Raw genomic sequence first — 21,334 nt, 5'->3', positions numbered from 1 at the left:
TTATATTATAAAATGCTATTCTAAGGTAAACAACAAATGTCATGCAATGTCTACTGTGCACTCACTGTCTGATGAACTGAATGGCATCTTCATACTTCATTCCACACTCTATCAGCGCCAGGGCGACCAGAACTGGAGCTCTGCAACACATAACTGCATCAATAAAGGCTGATGTCCTGCTCAAGAGACTCAAAACAAATCAATGGTAAAAGACTACATCTCTCAACTCGCTCTTGAGAGCAAAGATATCACCTGGTGAATATGAGAAATAGTTTCTTCAGTTGGACACAATTGCCAGTGATCAAGCAAGTGGACAGGCAATCATGCAAACAACAAATTCACTTTTAAAATGAGATGAAATCTGCTTGTAAAAGAAAGTAAGAAATTTGTGACAAATATCCTAAAAATATCTTGGACAGGGCAGAAGTAGTTTCTTCGATAGCCTTTTATTTATTTATTTTTTTAAACCACGATGCTAAGAAATAAAGAACCAATATTTCTTAGAAAACAATCAATCATTCTAGTCTGAGAAATCAACTTTTATCATTTGGCTAAAAACTCTGACTTTCCAGTGAATACCAACCCAAACAGGCCTCCTACAGATCAACAGCATAACAAACTTGCCCGAGTAATGCAAACATTGGCTCTCTGTCAAGATGTGCAGAGGGCTCCCATGGGGCCATGAAACTACGTCAGAAAGCCTGGTGCCTCAGAATATGAGAGAGAGAGAGAGAGAGAGAGAGAGAGAGAGAGAGAGAGCACGCGCGAAAGAGAGAGAGAGAGAGAGAGAGAGAGAGAGATGCACAGGTGCTATGAGCTTTATCTGAATGGCCAAATTAGACAGTCGTTCATTCTCACCTAGTTATTGTCTGGGCTTTCTTTTTTGTTTGTTTAGCTTGGAATCACAATGACTGTACAACAGTCTTTCGGAAATTAAAAAGGAGGTACTTAACAGCAACTTCCTGTTCCATGATCAGATGTCAACCCCTGTGCCTCCAATAATAAACTGGTATAAGTTGAGTGAATCTCAGCAAACAGTTGATTTTGGCAAGGTTTAATGAGGCTCACTGAATGAATTTGACCGGATTCTGAGAAGGATGGGCACGTGACAGGGCCTTGGACTGATGCGTTGGTGTATTTGATTATAAACTAAAAACTATATTATGACAATAATTCACAGTATACCATTAATCCAGAGTTTGACTAGAGCTCAGGATCCACACACACACACACCAGGCTTTCTGCTAATGGAACTCCAGACCAACTTGCGTTTAGCTCTGACCCATGTCAGGATAAGATTTAAAGCTTGATTTCCACCTCAATAAAATTCTACATGGAATGTTGCTGGTATTCATTTAAAATTAGAATGACTAATTTTAAAATTAAAATTAAAGGGGGGCACTGTTTAGTCAGAAATGCCTGAATTTTTATCTTTATGTTATAAATAAATAAATTAAAATAAATAAAATAGAAAAAAAAAATTTGTTGACCCAATTCTACTCACCGTCCAAGTCCTGCCACACAGTGCACAGCCACACAGCTGCCGGGGTCCTCACAGAATTTATTTTTTAGCAGCGAAAGCCAGTCATCCACAATTTTTGTGGGAGGAGGAGCACCATCCTCAAATGGCCAGTCCTGCAGAAAGGAAGAGAGGAAAGAAGAAAAAAATAAAAAAAGGGGCACCCTTACTGAAAATGTCTGTTACTGTGAACAGTTCATCTTCTGCTCACTTAACTAATCACCAAAAGGCATAAAGGTAAAGACGACATTTCTTCAACGTTTTCTGCAAGATGTGTATTATTTTTGTTTTGTACAATTGGAGAGTGAAAAAAGAAAAGGAACACCATGCGAAAGTTTGGGCACCCCAGTACATTTGAGTTCTCAGGTAACTTTTACCAAGGTTCCAGACCTTAATTAGCTTATTGAGCTGTGGCTTGTTCAAATTCTTCATTAGGAAAGGTCAGATGATGCAGATTTCAAAGCTATATAAATTCTCTGACTCCTCAAACTTGTCCCTAAAATCAACAGCCATGGACTCCTCTAAGCAACTCCCTCGCATTCTGAATAATAAAATAATTGACGCTCACAAAGCAGGAGAAGGCTACAAGAACGTAGCAAAGTGTTTTCAGGTAGCTGTTTCCTCAGATTGTAATGTTAAGAAATGGCAGTTAACAGAAACAGTGGAGATCAAGGTGAGGTCTGGCAGATGAAGAAAACTTTCTGAAAGAACTGCTCACTGGATTGCTAGAAAGGCAAATAAAACCCCATGTTTGACTGCAAAAGACCTTCAGAAAGATTTAGCAGACCCTGGAGTGGTGGTGCACTGTTCTACTATGCAGCGACACCTGAACGAATATGACCTTCATGGAAGAGTCATCAGAAGAAAACCTTTCCTGCATCCTAGCCACAAAATTCAGCGTCTGAAGTAGGGTTGGGCGGTATTACGGTAAGAAGGTATCCCGAGGTATCCAAAAGTACCAACGGTATCGGTCTCATTACCGTCATTTTAAAAAAATATATAATATCTAAATAAATATGGAGTACATGAGGTCATAATATAAAATAATAAATTGAAGTTCATCCCGAATAACTGTGTGATCGTATTTTCACTAATTCTATCAATTTCCTAAAGAAGTTCTCATCGCGTGCAGGGTTGTTTGTCATTACCATGGCAACCCTGCGTGACATTTGGAGTCTGACAGAAAGCTTCGCAAGAGACTGAGACCGGGGGTGTCATGGCTCAGATGGCTAAGGCACCGTACCATAAATCCGGGGACCCGGGTTCGATTTCGACCCGAGGTTATTTCCCGATCCCGTCTCTCTCTCCCCCGCTCATTTCCTGTCTCTCTATGCTGTCCTATCTAAAAAAAAAAAAAAAAAGAGACTGAGACCGCGGTTGAAAGATGGCAAGTCAAGATAACGAGTTAGTGGCAAAAAAAAAAATACAATATCGGCAGTGTGGCAGTATTTTGGTTTCAAACCAAACGAAAAATCTAATATGTCCCCTAAGGCACACCATAGCCTGGGGTACTCCACTTCCACGAGATCTCTCCAATGAGTTGTGTTTTGAGTAGGTTACATGAGTAACAACAAGGTAAAATAATATAACGTATGACATTTGGGATGTGGGTAATAAACGTTTGAAATGTCATCTACTGAAGAAACGGAAGAAAACATCGTAGCGTAAACTGTTAGGTTTCTGGTGGGAATTAGCAATGCGCTTGCTATCTTTGTTGGGTGTGTTAAACCGTATGGATTTAAGTGGAATAATTGTAAGGAGTTATGTGATCAAGACAACGTTTTAAGCAAGGTAAGGCCATTTGATTATTAATTTCCCCGCCATGGCATGACGTGGGCCCATATGATTTTGCCTTGTGCAGCTATCACGCATTTGAATTAGGTTCGCCTCATTTGCGCTGAAGAATATGGTTTATCGCGCAGTCTAAACGGACTTGGGTGTTGGTTGATTCTTTTTCTTTTTATTTCCCATGCTTGAAAGGGTATGATCCTGCTCATCGTGTACTTTTTTTGATGGAGTAGGTGAAATAGTGCTGCAAATGGCGTTTCAACGCAGACATGTGTAAACGACAGTTGAATGCTATTTTCAAGATGAAGGAAGAGTTGCGTGATGCTTTGAAATATCTCTTAATCCATTCATCAATGCACAAAATTCGCTTTGCTGCTTAATCCATACCACAATGCACACAATTCGCTATGCTGCTTTTAAATAGTACATTTGAGGCATAGGCGCACGTTACACAGTAGGCCGAAACAAAATATTATTTTTTTCTCGGTAATACCGTATACCCCGGGAAAACACAGAGACAGTTTAAAGGTATCAAAATTTGGATACCGCCCAACCCTAGTCTGAAGTTTGCAAATGAACATCTAAATAAGCCTGATGCATTTTGGAAACAAGTCCTGTGGACTGATGAAATCAAAAGAGAACTTTTTGGCCACAATGTGCAAAGGTATGTTTGGAGAAAAAAAAAAAAAAAAAAAGGTGCCAAATTCCAGGAAAAGAACACCTCTCCAACTCTGAAGCATGGGTGTGGATCGATCATGCTTTGGGGTTGTGTTGCAGCCAGTGGCACAGGGCACATTTCATTGGTCGAGGGAAGCATGGATTCGAATAAATACCAGCAAATTCTGGAAGCAAACATCACACCATCTGTAAAAAAGTTGAAGTTAAAAAGAGGATGGGTCCTACAATAAGACGATGATCCAAAACACACCTCAAAATCTACAATGGAATACCTCAAGAGGCACAAGCTGAAGGTTTTGCCCTGGCCCTCACAGTCCCCTGACCTAAACATCATTGAAAATCTGTGGATAGAGCTCAAAAGAGCAGTGCATGCAAGACAGCCCAAGAAACTTGTAGAACTGGCAGCCTTTTGCAAAGATGAATGTGTGAAAATCCCCCAGGTAAGAACTGAAAGATTATTAGCTGGCTACAAAAAGTGTTTACAAGCTGTGATACTTGCCAAAGGGGGTGTTACTAGGTACTAACAATGCAGGGTGCCCAAACTTTTGCTTCGGGCCCTTTTCTTTTTTTGTCATTTTGAAAATGTAAAAGATGAAAATAAATTATTTTTGCTTAAAATATAAAAGGGAATGAGTCATCTTTAACTTTATGCCTTTTGGAGATCATTTCATCTTCAACATACAGTAAGGATTATTCCAGTATTACAATAGTGGTGCGAGGTTTCATTTAATACTAACGTTTTGTGCAAACTTTTTTTTTTCATTACTGTATACCTACTTTTGCAGCCCCCTGTATATGTGTAATATAAATAAAATAATATGGCATTTCTGTAGAGATCAACAGGAAGGATGGCTGAATATGGGGGAGAGATTGTAAGTAGACTGTACAGAAAAGAGCTTGACAGCTATCATCACAGTCTGTGCTGTGGGAACATGTTATCTGCAGAAGGAGGCCTATCTCAGGCCTTTGACTGAACAGACTCTCTAGTGTATCTAAATCACACCATCCAATGAAAAGACTTTGATGACTCCAGTGTGATTCTCACAAGCTGTGCCATGGCAAACATGGCATGTACTGTACCAAACTCTCATGCTGCTGTCTCTCCCACTTCAGTCAGCATCAGCAGGAACAAGGACACCGTAGTGTTTAGCAGCAAATCCGAGAAATTAAATCAGATATGGCAGGATAATGCCATGCGAGCGTGCTATTAGAAGATTTTTCATCAAGGAGATATGTGATACAACATTATAATGCCTGCATAAACCAATAAAATAAGCTTAGATACAGCCAGGTTCATACAGTGGTGCTTGAAAGTTTGTGAACCCTTTAGAATTGTCTATATTTCTGCATAAATATGACCTAAAACATCATCAGACTTTCACACAAGTCCTAAAAGTAGATAAAGAGAACCCAGTTAAACAAATGAGACAAAAATGTTATACTTGGTCATTTATTTATTGAGGAAAATTATCCAATATTACATATCTGTGAGTGGCAAAAGTATGTGAACCTCTGGGATTAGCAGTTAATTTGAAGGTGAAATTAGAGTCAGGTGTTTTCAATCAATTGGGATGACAATCAGGTGTGAGTGGGCACCCTGTTTTATTTAAAGAACAGGGATCTATCAAAGTCTGATCTTCACAACACATGTTTGTGGAAATGTATCATGGCACGAACAAAGGAGGTTTCTGAGGACCTCGGAAAAAGCGTTGTTGATGCTCATCAGGCTGGAAAAGGTTACAAAACCATCTCTAAAGAGTTTGGACTTCACCAATCCACAGTCAGACAGATTGTGTACAAATGGAGGAAATTCAAGACCATTGTTACCCTCCCCAGGAGTGGTCGACCAACAAAGATCACTCCAAGAGTAAGGCGTGTAATAGTCGGCGAGGTCACAAAGGACCCAGGGTAACTTCTAAGCAACTGAAGGCCTCTCTCACATTGGCTAATGTTCATGAGTCCACCATCAGGAGAACACTGAACAACAGTGGTCTGCATGGCAGAGTTGCAAGGAGAAAGCCACTGCTCTCCAAAAAGAACATTGCTGCTTGTCTGCAGTTCGCTAAAGATCACATGGACAAGCCAGAAGGCTACTGGAAAAATGTTCTGTGGATGGATGAGACCAAAATAGAATTTTGGTTTAAATGAGAAGCATTATGTTTGCAGAAAGGAAACCACCGCATTACAGCATAAGAACCTTATCCCAGCTGTGAAACATGGTGGTGGTAGTATCATGGTTTGGGCCTGTTTTGCTGCATCTGGGCCAGGACGGCTTGCCATCATTGATGGAACAATGAATTCTGAATTATACCAGCGAATTCTAAAGGAAAATGTCAGGACATCTGTCCATGAACTGAATCTCAAGAGAAGGTGGGTCATGCAGCAAGACAATGACCCTAAGCACACAAGTCGTTCTACCAAAGAATGGTTAAAGAAGAATAAAGTTAATGTTTTGGAATGGCCAAGTCAAAGTCCTGACCTTAATCCAATCCAAATGTTGTGGAAGGACCTGAAGCGAGCAGTTCATGTGAGGAAACCCACCAACATCCCAGAGTTGAAGCTGTTCTGTACGGAGGAATGGGCTAAAATTCCTCCAAGCCGGTGTGCAGGACTGATCAACAGTTACCGGAAACGTTTAGTTGCAGTTATTGCTGCACAAGGGGGTCACACCAGATACTGAAAGCAAAGGTTCACATACTTTTGCCACTCACAGATATGTAATATTGGGTAATTTTCCTCAATAAATAAATGACCAAGTATAATATTTTTGTCTCATTTGTTTAACTGGGTTCTCTTTATCTACTTTTCAGACTTGTGTGAAAATCTGATGATGTTTTAGATCATATTCATGCAGAAATATAGAAAATTCTAAAGGGTTCACAAACTTTCAAGCACCACTGTAAGTATTGAAGACAGTGAGACAATTTTCATACTTTTGCCTCAGTACACCAGCACAATGAATTTGACATGAAGTAATCAAGATGTGAATGAAATGTACAGTTTTAGCTTTAATTCAAGTGGTTTAACAAAAATACTGCATTAACTGTTTGAGAATTACCGCCAATGGTTAGCACTGTTGCCTCACAGCAAGAAGGTTACGGGTTCAAACCTTATAGCTGACTGTTGCCTTAGTGTGTAGTTTGCATGTTCTCCCCATGCCTATGTGGGTTTTCTCCATGTGCTCTGGTTTCCTCCCACAGTCCAAAGACATGCAGATTAGGTCAGCTGGGTACTCTAAATTGCCCATAAGTGTGAATGCAAGTATGAAAGGTTGCTTGTTTCTGTGTCATCCCTATGATAGACTAGCAATAATTTGGTATCACCTCTCTGACTGGCACCAGCTCACCCATGACACTGACAGACAAGCAGTATATTATTTTTTCTATATTATATAAATATAAGGGCGGCACGGTGGTGTAGTGGTTAGCGCTGTCGCCTCACAGCAAGAAGGTCCTGGGTTCGAGCCCCAGGGCCGGCGAGGGCCTTTCTGTGCGGAGTTTGCATGTTCTCCCCGTGTCCGCGTGGGTTTCCTCCGGGTGCTCCGGTTTCCCCCACAGTCCAAAGACATGCAGGTTAGGTTAACTGGTGACTCTAAATTGACCGTAGGTGTGAATGTGAGTGTGAATGGTTGTCTGTGTCTATGTGTCAGCCCTGTGATGACCTGGCGACTTGTCCAGGGTGTACCCCGCCTTTCGCCCGTAGTCAGCTGGGATAGGCTCCAGCTTGCCTGCGACCCTGTAGAAGGATAAAGCGGCTAGAGATAATGAATGAATGAATGAATGAATATAAATATAAGCTGCTTATAACAAATTATAAATAAAGCATTTTTAATACTTGGATGCAAATTATTTGCATTCAATAACTGCCTGAATTCTGGAATCCCTTGAAAATCATCAAATGATGAGTTTCCTGCCTTGAGATGCTTTGCCAGGTTTTGACTGCAGCCGCTTTCAGTTGTTGCTTGTTTGTGGGACTTTCTGCCTTCTGTTTTGTCTTCAGGAAGCAAAAGGCATGCTCAATTGGGTTGACTGACTCAGCCATTTAAGATCATTCAATTTCTTTGCAATAAGCTCTTGGGTTGACTTAGGCCAAGTTTACATTAGACCGTATCTGTCTCGTTTTCTTCGCGGATGCACTGTTCATTCACATTAAAACGCCGGGAAACGGGAATCCGCCAGAGCCCACGTATTCAATCCAGTTCGTGTCTGGTCCGGTGCTGTGTAAACATTGAGGATACGCGGATACGCTGTGCTGAGCTCTAGCTGACGTCGTCATTGGACAACGTCACTGTGACATCCACCTTCCTGATTCGCTGGCGTTGGGATCACACACACAGCGGCTCAGTCCCGAATCACTGCTCGTGTGCTTCACTCGCGCGCTCTGTGAGCTGCGCAGGGCCGGAGTGCGCACCCTCCAGAGGGCACTCGCTGTTCAGGGCGGAGTGATTTGGAGCGCAGGAGGAAGCGCTGAGCTGCACTGAGGTTTATTTACACATTTCAACCTCCTTCAGGCGCTTAAACTCAGTGAGAACATGAACATCACAGCCAGGTGTGTTTATCTGCTGGAGAAGGTGTTCGCTTGCCATCCTTCCACTTGCAAGTGGTGAGTGACTTGTGCATGCCCGATACGCACTGGGATCATGTGACGTGACGTCTAATTAGTCATGTGATTAGCGTATCCGTGTATTGGCGTTGCTGTGTGCACGTGAATCGTGTATTGGCGTTGCTGTGTGCATGCGAATCGTGTATTGGCGTTGCTGTGTGCACGCGAATCGTTTTAAAAACGTTAATCTGATGATCCGCTGATTCGAAATAATGTAAACAGGGCCTTAATGGCATGTTTTGGGTCATCTGTACTCTGACTCGCCATCTTATTGGTTTAATAGCATTTGACTAAATCTGAGCAGAAATTATAGCTCTATACACTTCAGAATTCATCCTGCTACTTCTTCAGGCACATCAATAAACACCAGTGACCCAGTTCAATTGGCAGCCATACATGCCCATGCCATAACACTGCTGCCAACATGTTTGACATGATGTGGTAATGTTTTGGATCATGAGCTTTCTTCCTTTCCTTCTCTATACATTTCTCTTCCCATCATTCATGGTTCAAGTTAATCTTCATTTCATCTGTCCAAAGAATCTTGTCCAGAACTGGGCAGGCTTTTTATAGCTGTTTTCTAGCAAAGTCTAATCTGGTATTTCTGTTCAACTGTTACCAGTGGTTTCCATCTTGAGGTAAATCCTCTGCATTTTCATTCATGAAGGCATCTCATTTGTAGACTATGAAAATGATAGGCCTACTTCCTTGAAAGTATTCTTGACTAGATGGCATAAATGGGTTTTTCTTCACCAGTGACAAGTTGTGTTCTGTGGTCTTCCAGGCTTTTTGGTGTTGCTGAGCTTGCCAGTACATTCCTTCTTTTTAAGAATGGATAAAATTGTTGATAAAAAAAAAAGTTTCTGCTATCTTTCTGATAAGTCTGGTCCCCCCCCAACGATGGCCTCCTTCATTTGCATCAGCACCTCTTTGGACCACATATTGAGAGTTCCAACGAACAGCTACCAAATGCAAATTTAACACTTGGAATCAACTCCAGACCTTTTATCTCCTTAATTTGTCCTGAAATTAAGAGGAAATAAGCCACGCCTGGCTTATCAGTCAAGTGTCTGTTAACTTTTGAGCCTGTGAAAATAGAAGGGCTATGTAAAAATAGTTGTAGTTCCTAAACAGTTAATGCAATATTTTTGTTAAAGCCCTTGAATTAAAACTGAAAGTCTACACTTCATTTGCATCTTAATTGCTTCATTTCAAATCTACTGTGGTGGTGTACAGAGGCAAAATTCCAAAGGTGTCACTGTCCAAATACTTATGGACCTGGCTATTAATCACAAATGCATTTTTTACATAACCAACACATCGATTATTACAGCGAGAGTTGGCTGTGCACTGTGAAGAGAAAAGCACAACAGGACATCCGAATTACTTTGCATTTCTATGGCAATGCCTTCAGAAGAATGGCAAGCTAACTTGCATTCCTATTCAAGACCACTGCTATCATCTAGTAGTTAAAACACTTCTTTTTGGTGTAACTTAAAGAGATGACGCCTTGAATATTTTGCTAAAATAATAAAATCATGATTAAGTCAGGGGAGAAAGTTTTAATCTGATGTTCCGGAGTTGCTGTGAGTCACACTGACAATCCTGTAATAGTAATTTAGTCAGCGCCATGTCAGAGGTGTCAGCTCAAAACTGGCAGGATAGTTGTACACATACGCAATACAGTAGTTTCAGTACGCCAAAAGTCATCATACCCCAACTCCAGGCATGAAAGAAGTCCGAGTCCACAGTGACTACGTTTACATGCACATCCAAATCGAGCTGCTGTCGGTAATCGAGCTGAAGGTCCCAGTAGGGTGCCAGAGAAATCCAATCCTACATGCACACGATGAAATCGAGCTATTGTGTGAGGTACATTGTGCACCCGAGCCACAGGTGATGCTACACGCCCCATCGTGTTGGTACACTTCCGGTTGTCGTCATGAAGAGCTATTCAAGAGTATAAACAAAGTTATCAGCAGTGTTGCCAGATACTGCTGACGTTTTCCAGCCCAAAACATGTTCAAATCCACCAAAATGCACTTAAAACCGCCCAATCTGGCAACACTGGCAGTTCCGTGTTCACAAGTTCCGTGCTCAAGCTGTTAGGCTTGCTCTAACAGACTGTATGGCTACAAACTGTTCTGCGCAGACCACTGTAAGACAACTTATTTTGCACAATTGTATATTTTTCTAAAGTCCATTTTTTGCTTACAAAATTTTTTTTTCTAAAGTCCATTTTTTTTGCTTACAATTTAACTTATGTCTTAATAAACACACAAAGTTCAATTGTTTTGTTTTTACTGACATTCTTCAGATGTTGGACATCTATATATACACACACAAATACAGTGACTTGTTTATGTACACAATTCACAGCTATGCAACAGCTGTACAGATGTATTTGGTGATACAGTAAGTGAGCTAAATTTTAACAGTGCAAACAATGCCATAAAAAGAAAAGATTCATGCCGTTGTCATGCCGACTGAGACTGTTGTGTTTCCCGCTTGTGGTCTCGTCACTTCCGGAAGGGGCAGTGCTGAAGTAAGTAGCTCGAATACGTAGCTCAATAGGGTATACATGCACCAAGTAGCTCGGCAGAAATCGCATAATCTAGGTCGTGTAGCTCGATTCCGAGAAATCAAGTTCGGTTCAATTTCAGCCGAATTAAGGTGTATACATGGCATTTTGAACTTCGATTTCAGTCGAGCAACGGCAGAAATTCGATTCTCTCTATGTGCATGTAAACGCACTGACTGGCAGGAGCCACAGCCAATAAGGAGTATAAACAAAACAAATAGGAGGAGAGTTTATATTAAAAAAAAGTGTCTGATGTACTATAATAATAATAATAATAATAATAATAAGAGGAGAAAAAAAAGGATTCAAGTCTGACAGAGTTTTCTTATGTTTTCAGGTTACATTTATTTGTTCTCAGAACTTGGTGGGAAATTAATGAATGATAGGTGATAGTCTGTTGTGGAATTTGTATTGTTATCTAGTTGAAAATTTATGATCGCCAGCCAGTGACCGAGACAGCCGTTTGTGTTCATCTGTATTTTCATATTTCAAATTCAATTATATTGGGCAAGGGTGAGTGATTTGAGCCATCTGCTTACCTGATCTGTGTCTTTCTAACCTGCTTACATTATCCAGTTTATACAAAATGCCTGACAGGCTGGAGAACAAAATATACAGATCTTATTTTCAAGCACAGCAACCAACCAGTGATTACGAACACAGCAAAAGAAAAACTGGAGTAAGACGACATAGTATTAATAAATAACTTGCCTCAAACATTCTTATGTAATGTGATGGGTACACTAAGTGTGTGGTCTGGGTCACAGAACTGAATTTTTAATGTGTGCATTTGCAGTCATGAGATTAATGAAAATTGTTCTTCCACAAGTAGTTTCCAAAAGGTATGTTTCTTCCAGTAAGGGAAAATTGACAAATCTTACATGCTGTAGTCTGAAACAAAGTCGTATTTTAGAGCTGTGGGAGGAAAACCTCCTAAAGTAGTAAATGTAAACAGTTACCAGTAACTGCTCACTCTGCTCTTGAGTTAAAAATAACAGTTAAATCCTGTAAGCAGTTAATAGCTCCCCCCACTTGTCTGGTTTGTCCACAGTAAGCTATTAATTCCAAGAAGCCATGATGTACTTGCTATACGCTCCGGGAAAGCAGGTCCGTCTCCAGTCCCACCCCTACAGGCTAATTGTAGCAAATGCTTTGGCATTTTCCTTGAATCACATACCTGCTATTTCTCCAGCAACTGGACTCTCCTGTTACAAGAAAGGGAGAAGCCTTAGGCACCTGTTTCTCCATCAGCAAATGTTTCCATTTTCAAACACCCTGAGTCTCACTGTTACACCTCCCTTCAAAAAGTTTCCCCCCCCCCAGACCGGAACTCAAAGAAATGCTGACTGAAAGATCTCAGGCAAGATAACACGACTGACCATTGCAGTCATAGACATTAATTATAATATAACAGAGAGGGAAAGGCAAGAAATGCTAACATGCTACCAAGAAACATGCACTTCTACTCACTCACTGCGTATCAAGTACTATTTTTATCTTTACACTAAGAGATTTGGTGTATTTTTAAGGGTCTCTCTATTTATGAAGGCTTGTTGTAGGGTTTTCCAGTCTCCAGCACCTGTCTGCAAATAGTAGCTGGCAGCCGATCAGACACAAACACACAGATCACGGGGCTGTTTAGAGAACACTATCCCTCTTGTTAAATCAGAACAGTCAGTGTGCCAACATGTCTGACCCAGGTAACCTCAATTCAGACACAGGTACCAAAACAATGATGCACTCAACAGTATTTGAGCAAAAATGATTCCAGAATTCATTCAAAGGGATTTTCAAACAAACAAGTTGTCAGCTCTCGAGAAACATGGAGAACTTCACAGCGTTCCAAAGTAACAAGTGAGAGAATACAAAGTGCGAGAGGAAGGCAGCTCTCATGGTACCTCACACTGAATACTCTAAAGAAATAAAATAGAATTGCATTCAAAGTACTGAAATGTTCTAGACCAAGCTTGTGCAACATTATCTGATAAGGTGATCACATATAGGCTCCAAGATGGTGAACCTCTAGAGGTGGCACAAACCTTAACAGGAGCATAAACAAAATGATAACCTTTGGTCATAATTACCTGTATTTCTGTTTAGAAAATTTGTAACATTCAACAACATGACAAATACTGTGTTCTGCCTAATCCACAAGCAGTTCAGCTTTTCTAAAAGACATAAATAGTCCCTATGAAGAATTTTCTTCTTGATTTTGTATTCTCCTAAAAGCATTGAGGAGGAGGCAGTTTTATATAACTTAGCGGTGTTGTGTGCCTCACATGCATGGTTTTTATTTCCTTTTTTTTTTAAATATATAAACAGAGTAACAGTAAAGTCTGGAATACGGCCAAACTGGAAAAAAATCTATCCAGAATCAAGTTAACTGCAGCTGTGTAATTCTCATCCAGGAATGGGTGAGATGGGGAGCAAGAGACAGAGTAGACAGAGTAAGGGGGGGGAAGCAAGGAGAGAGGGGAGTAAGAGAAAGCTCTGACGTTAGCAGGAAAAGCATGGAGAGAATCCCCTTTCAGAGCAGCTGAAAGCCTCAATCAGGTTACTTGTACTTGATATGGGTTTATACTTGCTTGTATACGCAAGATAGCTGCTGCAGGTGTCCTATGTTCATTCAGCACATTCATTGTGCATGTCAGAAAATGCTGTGTGTCTTCATTGTGCAGTGCATGTGTAAATAGCAGACTGCCCACAACACACTGAAGGCACTAGAATCTCAAACCTCACAGTTATGTATTGTTAGACAGTTTGAGAATTAATACCGACTGACTTCCCTATTATGGTTAGTTGCTCCTCATGTAGCCTTCAAAACTACCAAAAAAGTTTGATCTGAGCACAAATCCTTAGGACCATCTAAATTATTCATCCGTCCATTATCCGTAACCACTTATCCTGTGCAGGGTCGCGGGCAAGCTAGAGCCTATCCCAGCTGACTATGGGTGAGACGTGGGGTACACCCTGGACAAGTCGCCAGATCATCGCAGGGACAGAGACAAACAACCATTCACACTCACACCTGCAGTCAATTTGGAGCCACCAATTAACTTAACCTGCATGTCTTTGGACTGTAGGGGAAACCGGAGCACCTGGAGGAAACCCACGCAGACACGGGGAGAACATGCAAACTCCACACAGAAAGGCCCTCGCCGGCCGCTGGGTTCGAACCCAGGACCTTCCTGCTGTGAGGCAACAGTGGTAACCACTACACCACCATGCTGCACCTCATCTAAATTATGAAATCCTAAAATGCAAAGTCATAGTTTGCCATTTGAGATCAACAATGTGACAATCAGAATGACATTGGAAAAGCTAACCAAGAGCATTCGTGTGTTTAACATCTCCATGCTACTGCACAATGACAAATCCGTTTCCCAACATACAGTGGTGTTTGAAAGTTTGCAAACCCTTTAGAATTTTCTATATTTCTGCATAAATATGACCTAAAACAACATCAGACTTTCACACAAGTCCTAGAAGTAGATAAAGAGAACCCAGTTAAACAAATGAGACAAAAATATTATACTTGGTCATTTATTTATTGAGGAAAATGATCCAAAATTACATATCTGTGAGTGGCAAAAGTATGTGAACCTCTAGGATTAGCAGTTCATTTGAAGGTGAAATTAGAGTCAGGTGTTTTCAATCAATGGGATGACAATCAGGTGTGAGTGGGCACCCTGTTTTATTTAAAGAACAGGGATCTATCAAAGTCTGATCTTCACAACACATGTTTGTGGAAGTGTATCATGGCACGAACAAAGGAGATTTCTGAGGACCTCAGAAAAAGCGTTGTTGATGCTCATCAGGCTGGAAAAGGTTACAAAACCATCTCTAAAGAGTTTGGACTCCACCAATCCACAGTCAGACAGATTGTGTACAAATGGAGGAAATTCAAGACCATTGTTACCCTCCCCAGGAGTGGTCGAACAACAAAGATCACTCCAAGAGCAAGGCATGTAATAGTCGGCGAAGTCACAAAGGACCCCAGGGTAACTTCTAAACAACTGAAGGCCTCTCTCACATTAGCTAATGTTAATGTTCATGAGTCCACCATCAGGAGAATACTGAACACGGGCGATTGCTCCAAGACAACGAGGGAGGCTCAGCCTCCTCTAAAAATGACGAACATCGTGTAGGATGAAATTGTGCTAGGCTTATGTTATAGCTGACTTTATAACATTGCTATTTCAGATCCAGAATCATAGAAATCATGTGCTCAACCCAACTACAGTGTGAAATCATTGTTATAACTTTCCCCAGTTCGCCTAATGTGTGCGTGAGTTTTTCCCCCTCGTGACAGCGCGATGCAGCCCAGCCTCAGTGGATTGGGAGCTATGTGCTTGTCAATCTCAAAATGCAAGACGATTATTGGACAAGTACTGCGAAAATGCCCGCCCACGGACTCCCAGCCTCACATGGGAGGGACATGGCAGTTTCCGCGAGGAGACTGGTGATTGGTGAAAGCGGCCGGATATTTTCTTTGATTGACAGCTCGTTTCAACTATAGACAGGCAGCGGTACAGTGTTGCCAGATTGGGGGGTTTCCCGCCCAATTGGGCGGTTTTAAGTGCATTTTGGCAGGTTTTGAACATATTTTGGGCTGGATAACGTCAGCAGTATCTGGCAACATCAGTTCAGTCCCATGCGGATTCGCAAGTGCTGTGGTGTATTGTAAGAGATCGGCTTACATTTCGATTTCATTCATTACATAAGGTTTCTACCAGCTTTTTTAGTTTGTATATATTTTCATTGTAAATAAAGTGTAAATATAGTGTTGTCAAGTTTGCTATCTTAGTTCCAGAAATTTTGTTTATTTGAGTGACTGAACTTGAACTTGAGGGGGCTAGTCAGCTAGCAAGAAAGCTGCGCACTGATGCCAAGCATTGCTGATTTAATTTTGGCAAAGCCATTTGCCAGTCTTCCTTTCGAGGAAAAAATTAAAATTAAAGAGCAGGGTAGACCAACGCCTCAAACTGACTTGGTGAAAAAGGTAGGGAATAATACTCGTTCCTTTCAGCTCTCCTGGTACGAGAAAGTGAATTGGCTAACAGCAAGTGACCCACATCAACAACAGTAAATAGGCTACTTTAGTAATATGTCATGGATGGACCAAAAATATAGAATCTATTTAAAATGTTTATGCTGAGTATATTATATTGGAATATATGTTTTTCTGGGTATGAATTAAACACCGCTACAATTTGGAAAACATTTTTAAACAAAAACACAGCCGAGGTCAATTTTTAAACAACATTCACAATTTTAAAATATTAAATATTAAAATATACCCCCCCCCAACACCACCATCATGTATATTGGACAGTAGGCTAATGGGCCAAAAGAACCTGTTATTTCACAGTTTGTGACCCTGCCAACAATCAGCCAGATCAGAGGCAAGAGTATGGGCAAAATTGATGTGTTTTTTCTTTTAAAATCTGGAAATATCGTAACCGACCAGCCTCCCCTGTTTGAAAGACTACCAGCTGCCACTGATACTGAACAATGGTGTGCATGGCAGGGTTGCAAGGAGAAAGCCACTGATCTCCAAAAAGAACATTGCTGCTCGTCTGCAGTTTGCTAAAGATCACGTGGACAAGCCAGAAGGCTATTGGAAAAATGTTTTATGGATGGATGAGACCAAAATAGAACTTTTTGGTTTAAATGAGAAGCATTATGTTTGGAGAAAGGAAAACACTGCATTCCAGCATAAGAACCTTATCCCATCTGTGAAACATGGTGGTGGTAGTGTCATGGTTTGGGCCCCATTTTGCTGCATCTGGGCCAGGACAGCTTGCCATCATTGGTGGAACAATGAATTCTGAATTATAGCAGAGAATTTTAAAGGAAAACGTCAGGACATCTGTCCATGAACTGAATCTCAAGAGAAGGTGGGTCATACAGCAAGACAACGACCCTAAGCATGCAAGTCGTTCTACCAAAGAATGGTTAAAGAAGAATAAAGTTAATGTTTTGGAATGGCCAAGTCAAAGTCCTGACCTTAATCTAATCAAAATGTTGTGGAAGGACCTGAAGCGAGCAGTTCATGTGAGGAAACCCACCAACATCCCAGAGTTGAAGCTGTTCTGTACAGAGGAATGGGCTAAAATTCGGTGTGCAGGACTGATCAACAGTTACTGGAAACGTTTAGTTGTAGTTATTGCTGCACGAGGGGGTCACACCAGATACTGAAAGCAAAGGTTCACATACTTTTGCCACTCGCAGCACGGCTCGAAATTCGCGGTGGTCCGGTCACCCGAGGCGACTTAATTTGTCATTTGGCGGGTAATTCCTGTCACTAGCCTGCCCGGCTGGCTAGTTGAAAATAAAAAAATATACATGAAGCGAAGATTCAGACACACCGTCAACTAAAGCCGCCACATATTAAGAATGTGCCGTGTCCGTGTTAATCGATGTGTTTACCGGCAGGACGGAAAATACCGAAGAATTCCAAATCATATCGTGTACGAGTCAGGCTGTCGTTTTTTTCACTACTGCGCATGCATATAACGCATCTCGTTGAATATCGCGGTAATCATGTTATCAAATTCAATAGATGTGGCCACATTATCGCCCATTTAAACACGTGTTTTTGTTGTTGTTTACATCTACATCTGCCAAAGCTACGTTGCGATGTGGAATTTTCTGAAAGGTATACAGAAACCGCCAGAGACGGGGACAAAGCGACCTCGGTCTGAAGAGGAGAAAAAGGCCGCCAATAAAGCATAAGAGAAGGAAAAACGACAAAGGACTTATAAGCAAACGTGGGAGCAGGGTAGGCCTTGGCTGCGATACGATTTTTATGGAATAATTAATTTTTTCAAGTTGATTCCTAGTCAATATGAAGCTCCTAATGCTTTCTCTCTCATAAATGGTTAAATACAGAAAGCATTTTGGACATATTTTGGGTGCTATAGTCATGATCATAAGTACAACCCTGATTCCAAAAAAGTTGGGACAAAGTATAAATTGTAAATAAAAACGGAATGCGATGATGTGGAAGTTTCAAAATTCCATATTTTATTCAGAATAGAACATAGATGACATATCAAATGTTTAAACTGAGAAAATGTATCATTTAAAGAGAAAAATTAGGTGATTTTAAATTTCATGACAACACCACATCTCAAAAAAATTGGGACAAGGCCATGTTTACCACTGTGAGACATCCCCTTTTCTCTTTACAACAGTCTGTAAACGTCTGGGCACTGAGGAGACAAGTTGCTCAAGTTTAGGGATAGGAATGTTAACCCATTCTTGTCTAATGTAGGATTCTAGTTGCTCAACTGTCTTAGGTCTTTCTTGTCGTATCTTCCGTTTTGTGATGCGCCAAATGTTTTCTATGGGTGAAAGATCTGGACTGCAGGCTGGCCAGTTCAGTACCCGGACCCTTCTTCTATGCAGCCATGATGCTGTAATTGATGCAGTATGTGGTTTGGCATTGTCATGTTGGAAAATGCAAGGTCTTCCCTGAAAGAGACGTCGTCTGGATGGGAGCATATGTTGCTCTAGAATCTGGATATACCTTTCAGCATTGATGGTGTCTTTCCAGATGTGTAAGCTGCCCATGCCACACGCACTAATGCAACCCCATACCATCAGAGATGCAGGCTTCTGAACTGAGCGCTGATAACAACTTGGGCCGTCCTTCTCCTCTTTAGTCCGAATGACACGGCGTCCCTGATTTCCATAAAGAGCTTCAAATTTTGATTCGTCTGACCACAGAACAGTTTTCCACTTTGCCACAGTTCATTTTAAATGAGCCTTGGCCCAGAGAAGACGTCTGCACTTCTGGATCATGTTTAGATACGGCTTCTTCTTTGAACTATAGAGTTTTAGCTGGCAACGGCGGATGGCACGGTGAATTGTGTTCACAGATAATGTTCTCTGGAAATATTCCTGAGCCCATTTTGTGATTTCCAATACAGAAGCATACCTGTATGTGATGCAATGCCGTCTAAGGGCCCGAAGATCACGGACACCCATTATGGTTTTCCGGCCTTGACCCTTACGCACAGAGATTCTTCCAGATTCTCTGAATCTTTTGATGATATTATGCACGTTAGATGATGATATGTTCAAACTCTTTGCAATTTTACACTGTTGAACTCCTTTCTGATATTGCTCCACTATTTGTTGGCGCAGAATTAAGGGGATTGGCGAACCTCTTCCCATCTTTACTTCTGAGAGCCGCTGCCACTCCAAGATGCTCTTTTTATACCCAGTCATGTTAATGACCTATTGCCAATTGACCTAATGAGTTGCAATTTGGTCCTCCAGCTGGTCCTTTTTTGTACCTTTAACTTTTCCAGCCTCTTATTGCCCTTGTCCCAACTTTTTTGAGATGTGTTGCTGTCATGAAATTTCAAATGAGCCAATAATTGGCATGAAATTTCAAAATGTCTCACTTTCGACATTTGATATGTTGTCTATGTTCTACTGTGAATACAATATCAGTTTTTGAGATTTGTAAATTATTGCATTCCGTTTTTATTTACAATTTGTACTTTGTCCCAACTTTTTTGGAATCGGGGTTGTATATTTGTTTTCAATACTCATACACCAAGTTGCCAAGTTTTCCAATATATTATTTGTTGATATTATATTATGGTGCTCTGTGTTGTTCTCATTTATGTATTTAACAACAGTATCAAAATAGTCGGGTCTTGAAATAAATGCACATTGGTCATGAACAATGGTAACTACTCTCTTTTGTGTTATTTTTGACAGAAGTAAAATTCATACATGAACAAATTTTGGCTAGTTGATTTTCTGTTTGGCTAGTTACTTTGGAAGGTAACTAGTCCAGCTGGCTGATGAAAAAAATATGAATTTCTAGGCCTGCACAGATATGTAATATTGGATCATTTCCCTCAATAAATAAATGACCAAGTATATTTTTGTCTCATTTGTTTAACTGGGTTCTCTTTATCTACTTTTAGGACTTGTGGGAAAATCTGATGATATTTTAGGTCATATTTATGCAGAAATATAGAAAATTCTAAAGGGTTCACAAACTTTCAAGCACCACTGTAACTGGTAAGAAATAGCTAAACATTTTATAGGTCGACATGAAAACCTGCTGGATACAAATATTTTGGGTCTGACATACCATTCTAGTGCATGTCGCATTTAGTACTCCACACATACATAAAGTGGGAAGGCAAGGTTGTGAACAATGCTGTTGCTGCGTCCAGGCACACACAGTTATAAGTTAAGGATAAACCCTCACTATATACTCTAATTTTCATAAAATACCTTTGGCTCATGTGCGTAATCAAGGTCATCATCAAAAGGGAAAAGCTGGAACTGATTTAAGCACCTACAATCTGGCAGGCTTTTAATAAGGCCTGTTACTGTTTAAACTGTTGCCAAAGCCATATACAGAGCAGTATGCTCTGGTGCAAACAAACTCAAAGGAAATAATTTGCTCTTTGTCGAAGTAAGCAAAAAAGTAAGCAGACCATGTTATTCTAGGGTGCTACAGTAGACCAAAGAAGCAATAGCCATTTGTGATGGTCCAGAAGTAATAAAAGGTACACTATATGGACAAAAGTTTGTCGACACCTGACAAACACAGCCATATATGCTTGTTGAACATCCTGTTACAGATTTAGTCCACTTTTGCTATTGTAATAGCCTCCAATCTTCTGGAAAGGTTTTCCACTAGATTTTGGAACATGGCTGTGGGGATTTGCTCATTCAGCCACAAGAGCATTAGTGAGGTCAGGCACTGATGTCAGACAAGGAGGCCTGGTGCACAGTCAGTGTTCCAGTTCATCCCAAAGATGTTCAGTGGGGTTGAGATCTTCCACGCTAACACATTTGGCAAGCCATGTCTTCATGGACCTCACCATGTGCACAGGGGCACAGTCATGCTGGAACACGTTTGGTCCACATCGTTCCACTGAAGGGAATTTGTAATGCTACAGCATACAAAGGCATCTTATTACAGAGTGAAGCTTCATACTTAAGAGGATATGGTAATGCATCAACCTAATTTTTGTTGGCTTTTGCGACTGTACAATGTCTGTACGTACGTGTACCACCACATAGTACCTGATCGTAAGTGTAAAACAACGCATCTCAAACACTTGATCACCGGACAAAGACATTTCTCTCTTTATTTACACAAGATAGATGGGGTTTTTTAATTC

The 21,334-nt window shown here is 40.8% G+C and overlaps 1 protein-coding gene across 5 annotated transcripts in view; it reads right to left on the bottom strand.

Moving 5' to 3' along the window:
* ptp4a3b (protein tyrosine phosphatase 4A3b) overlaps positions 1 to 21,334 on the bottom strand; it is a 54,087-nt gene that overhangs the window by 2,823 nt on the left and 29,930 nt on the right. For all 5 annotated transcript variants that reach the window (XM_060921891.1, XM_060921887.1, XM_060921889.1 and 2 more), the window contains 2 exons: positions 1,505 to 1,635; positions 66 to 140 (listed from right to left, as the gene is read on the bottom strand). In XM_060921891.1, the coding sequence (XP_060777874.1) occupies positions 66 to 140; positions 1,505 to 1,635 (206 nt within the window). The remainder of the gene's footprint in view (positions 1 to 65; positions 141 to 1,504; positions 1,636 to 21,334) is intronic.

Source organism: Neoarius graeffei, chromosome 5 (genome assembly GCF_027579695.1).
Source record: "Neoarius graeffei isolate fNeoGra1 chromosome 5, fNeoGra1.pri, whole genome shotgun sequence".
NCBI lineage: Eukaryota > Metazoa > Chordata > Actinopteri > Siluriformes > Ariidae > Neoarius > Neoarius graeffei.
This window is presented reverse-complemented; position numbering and strand designations above follow the sequence as displayed.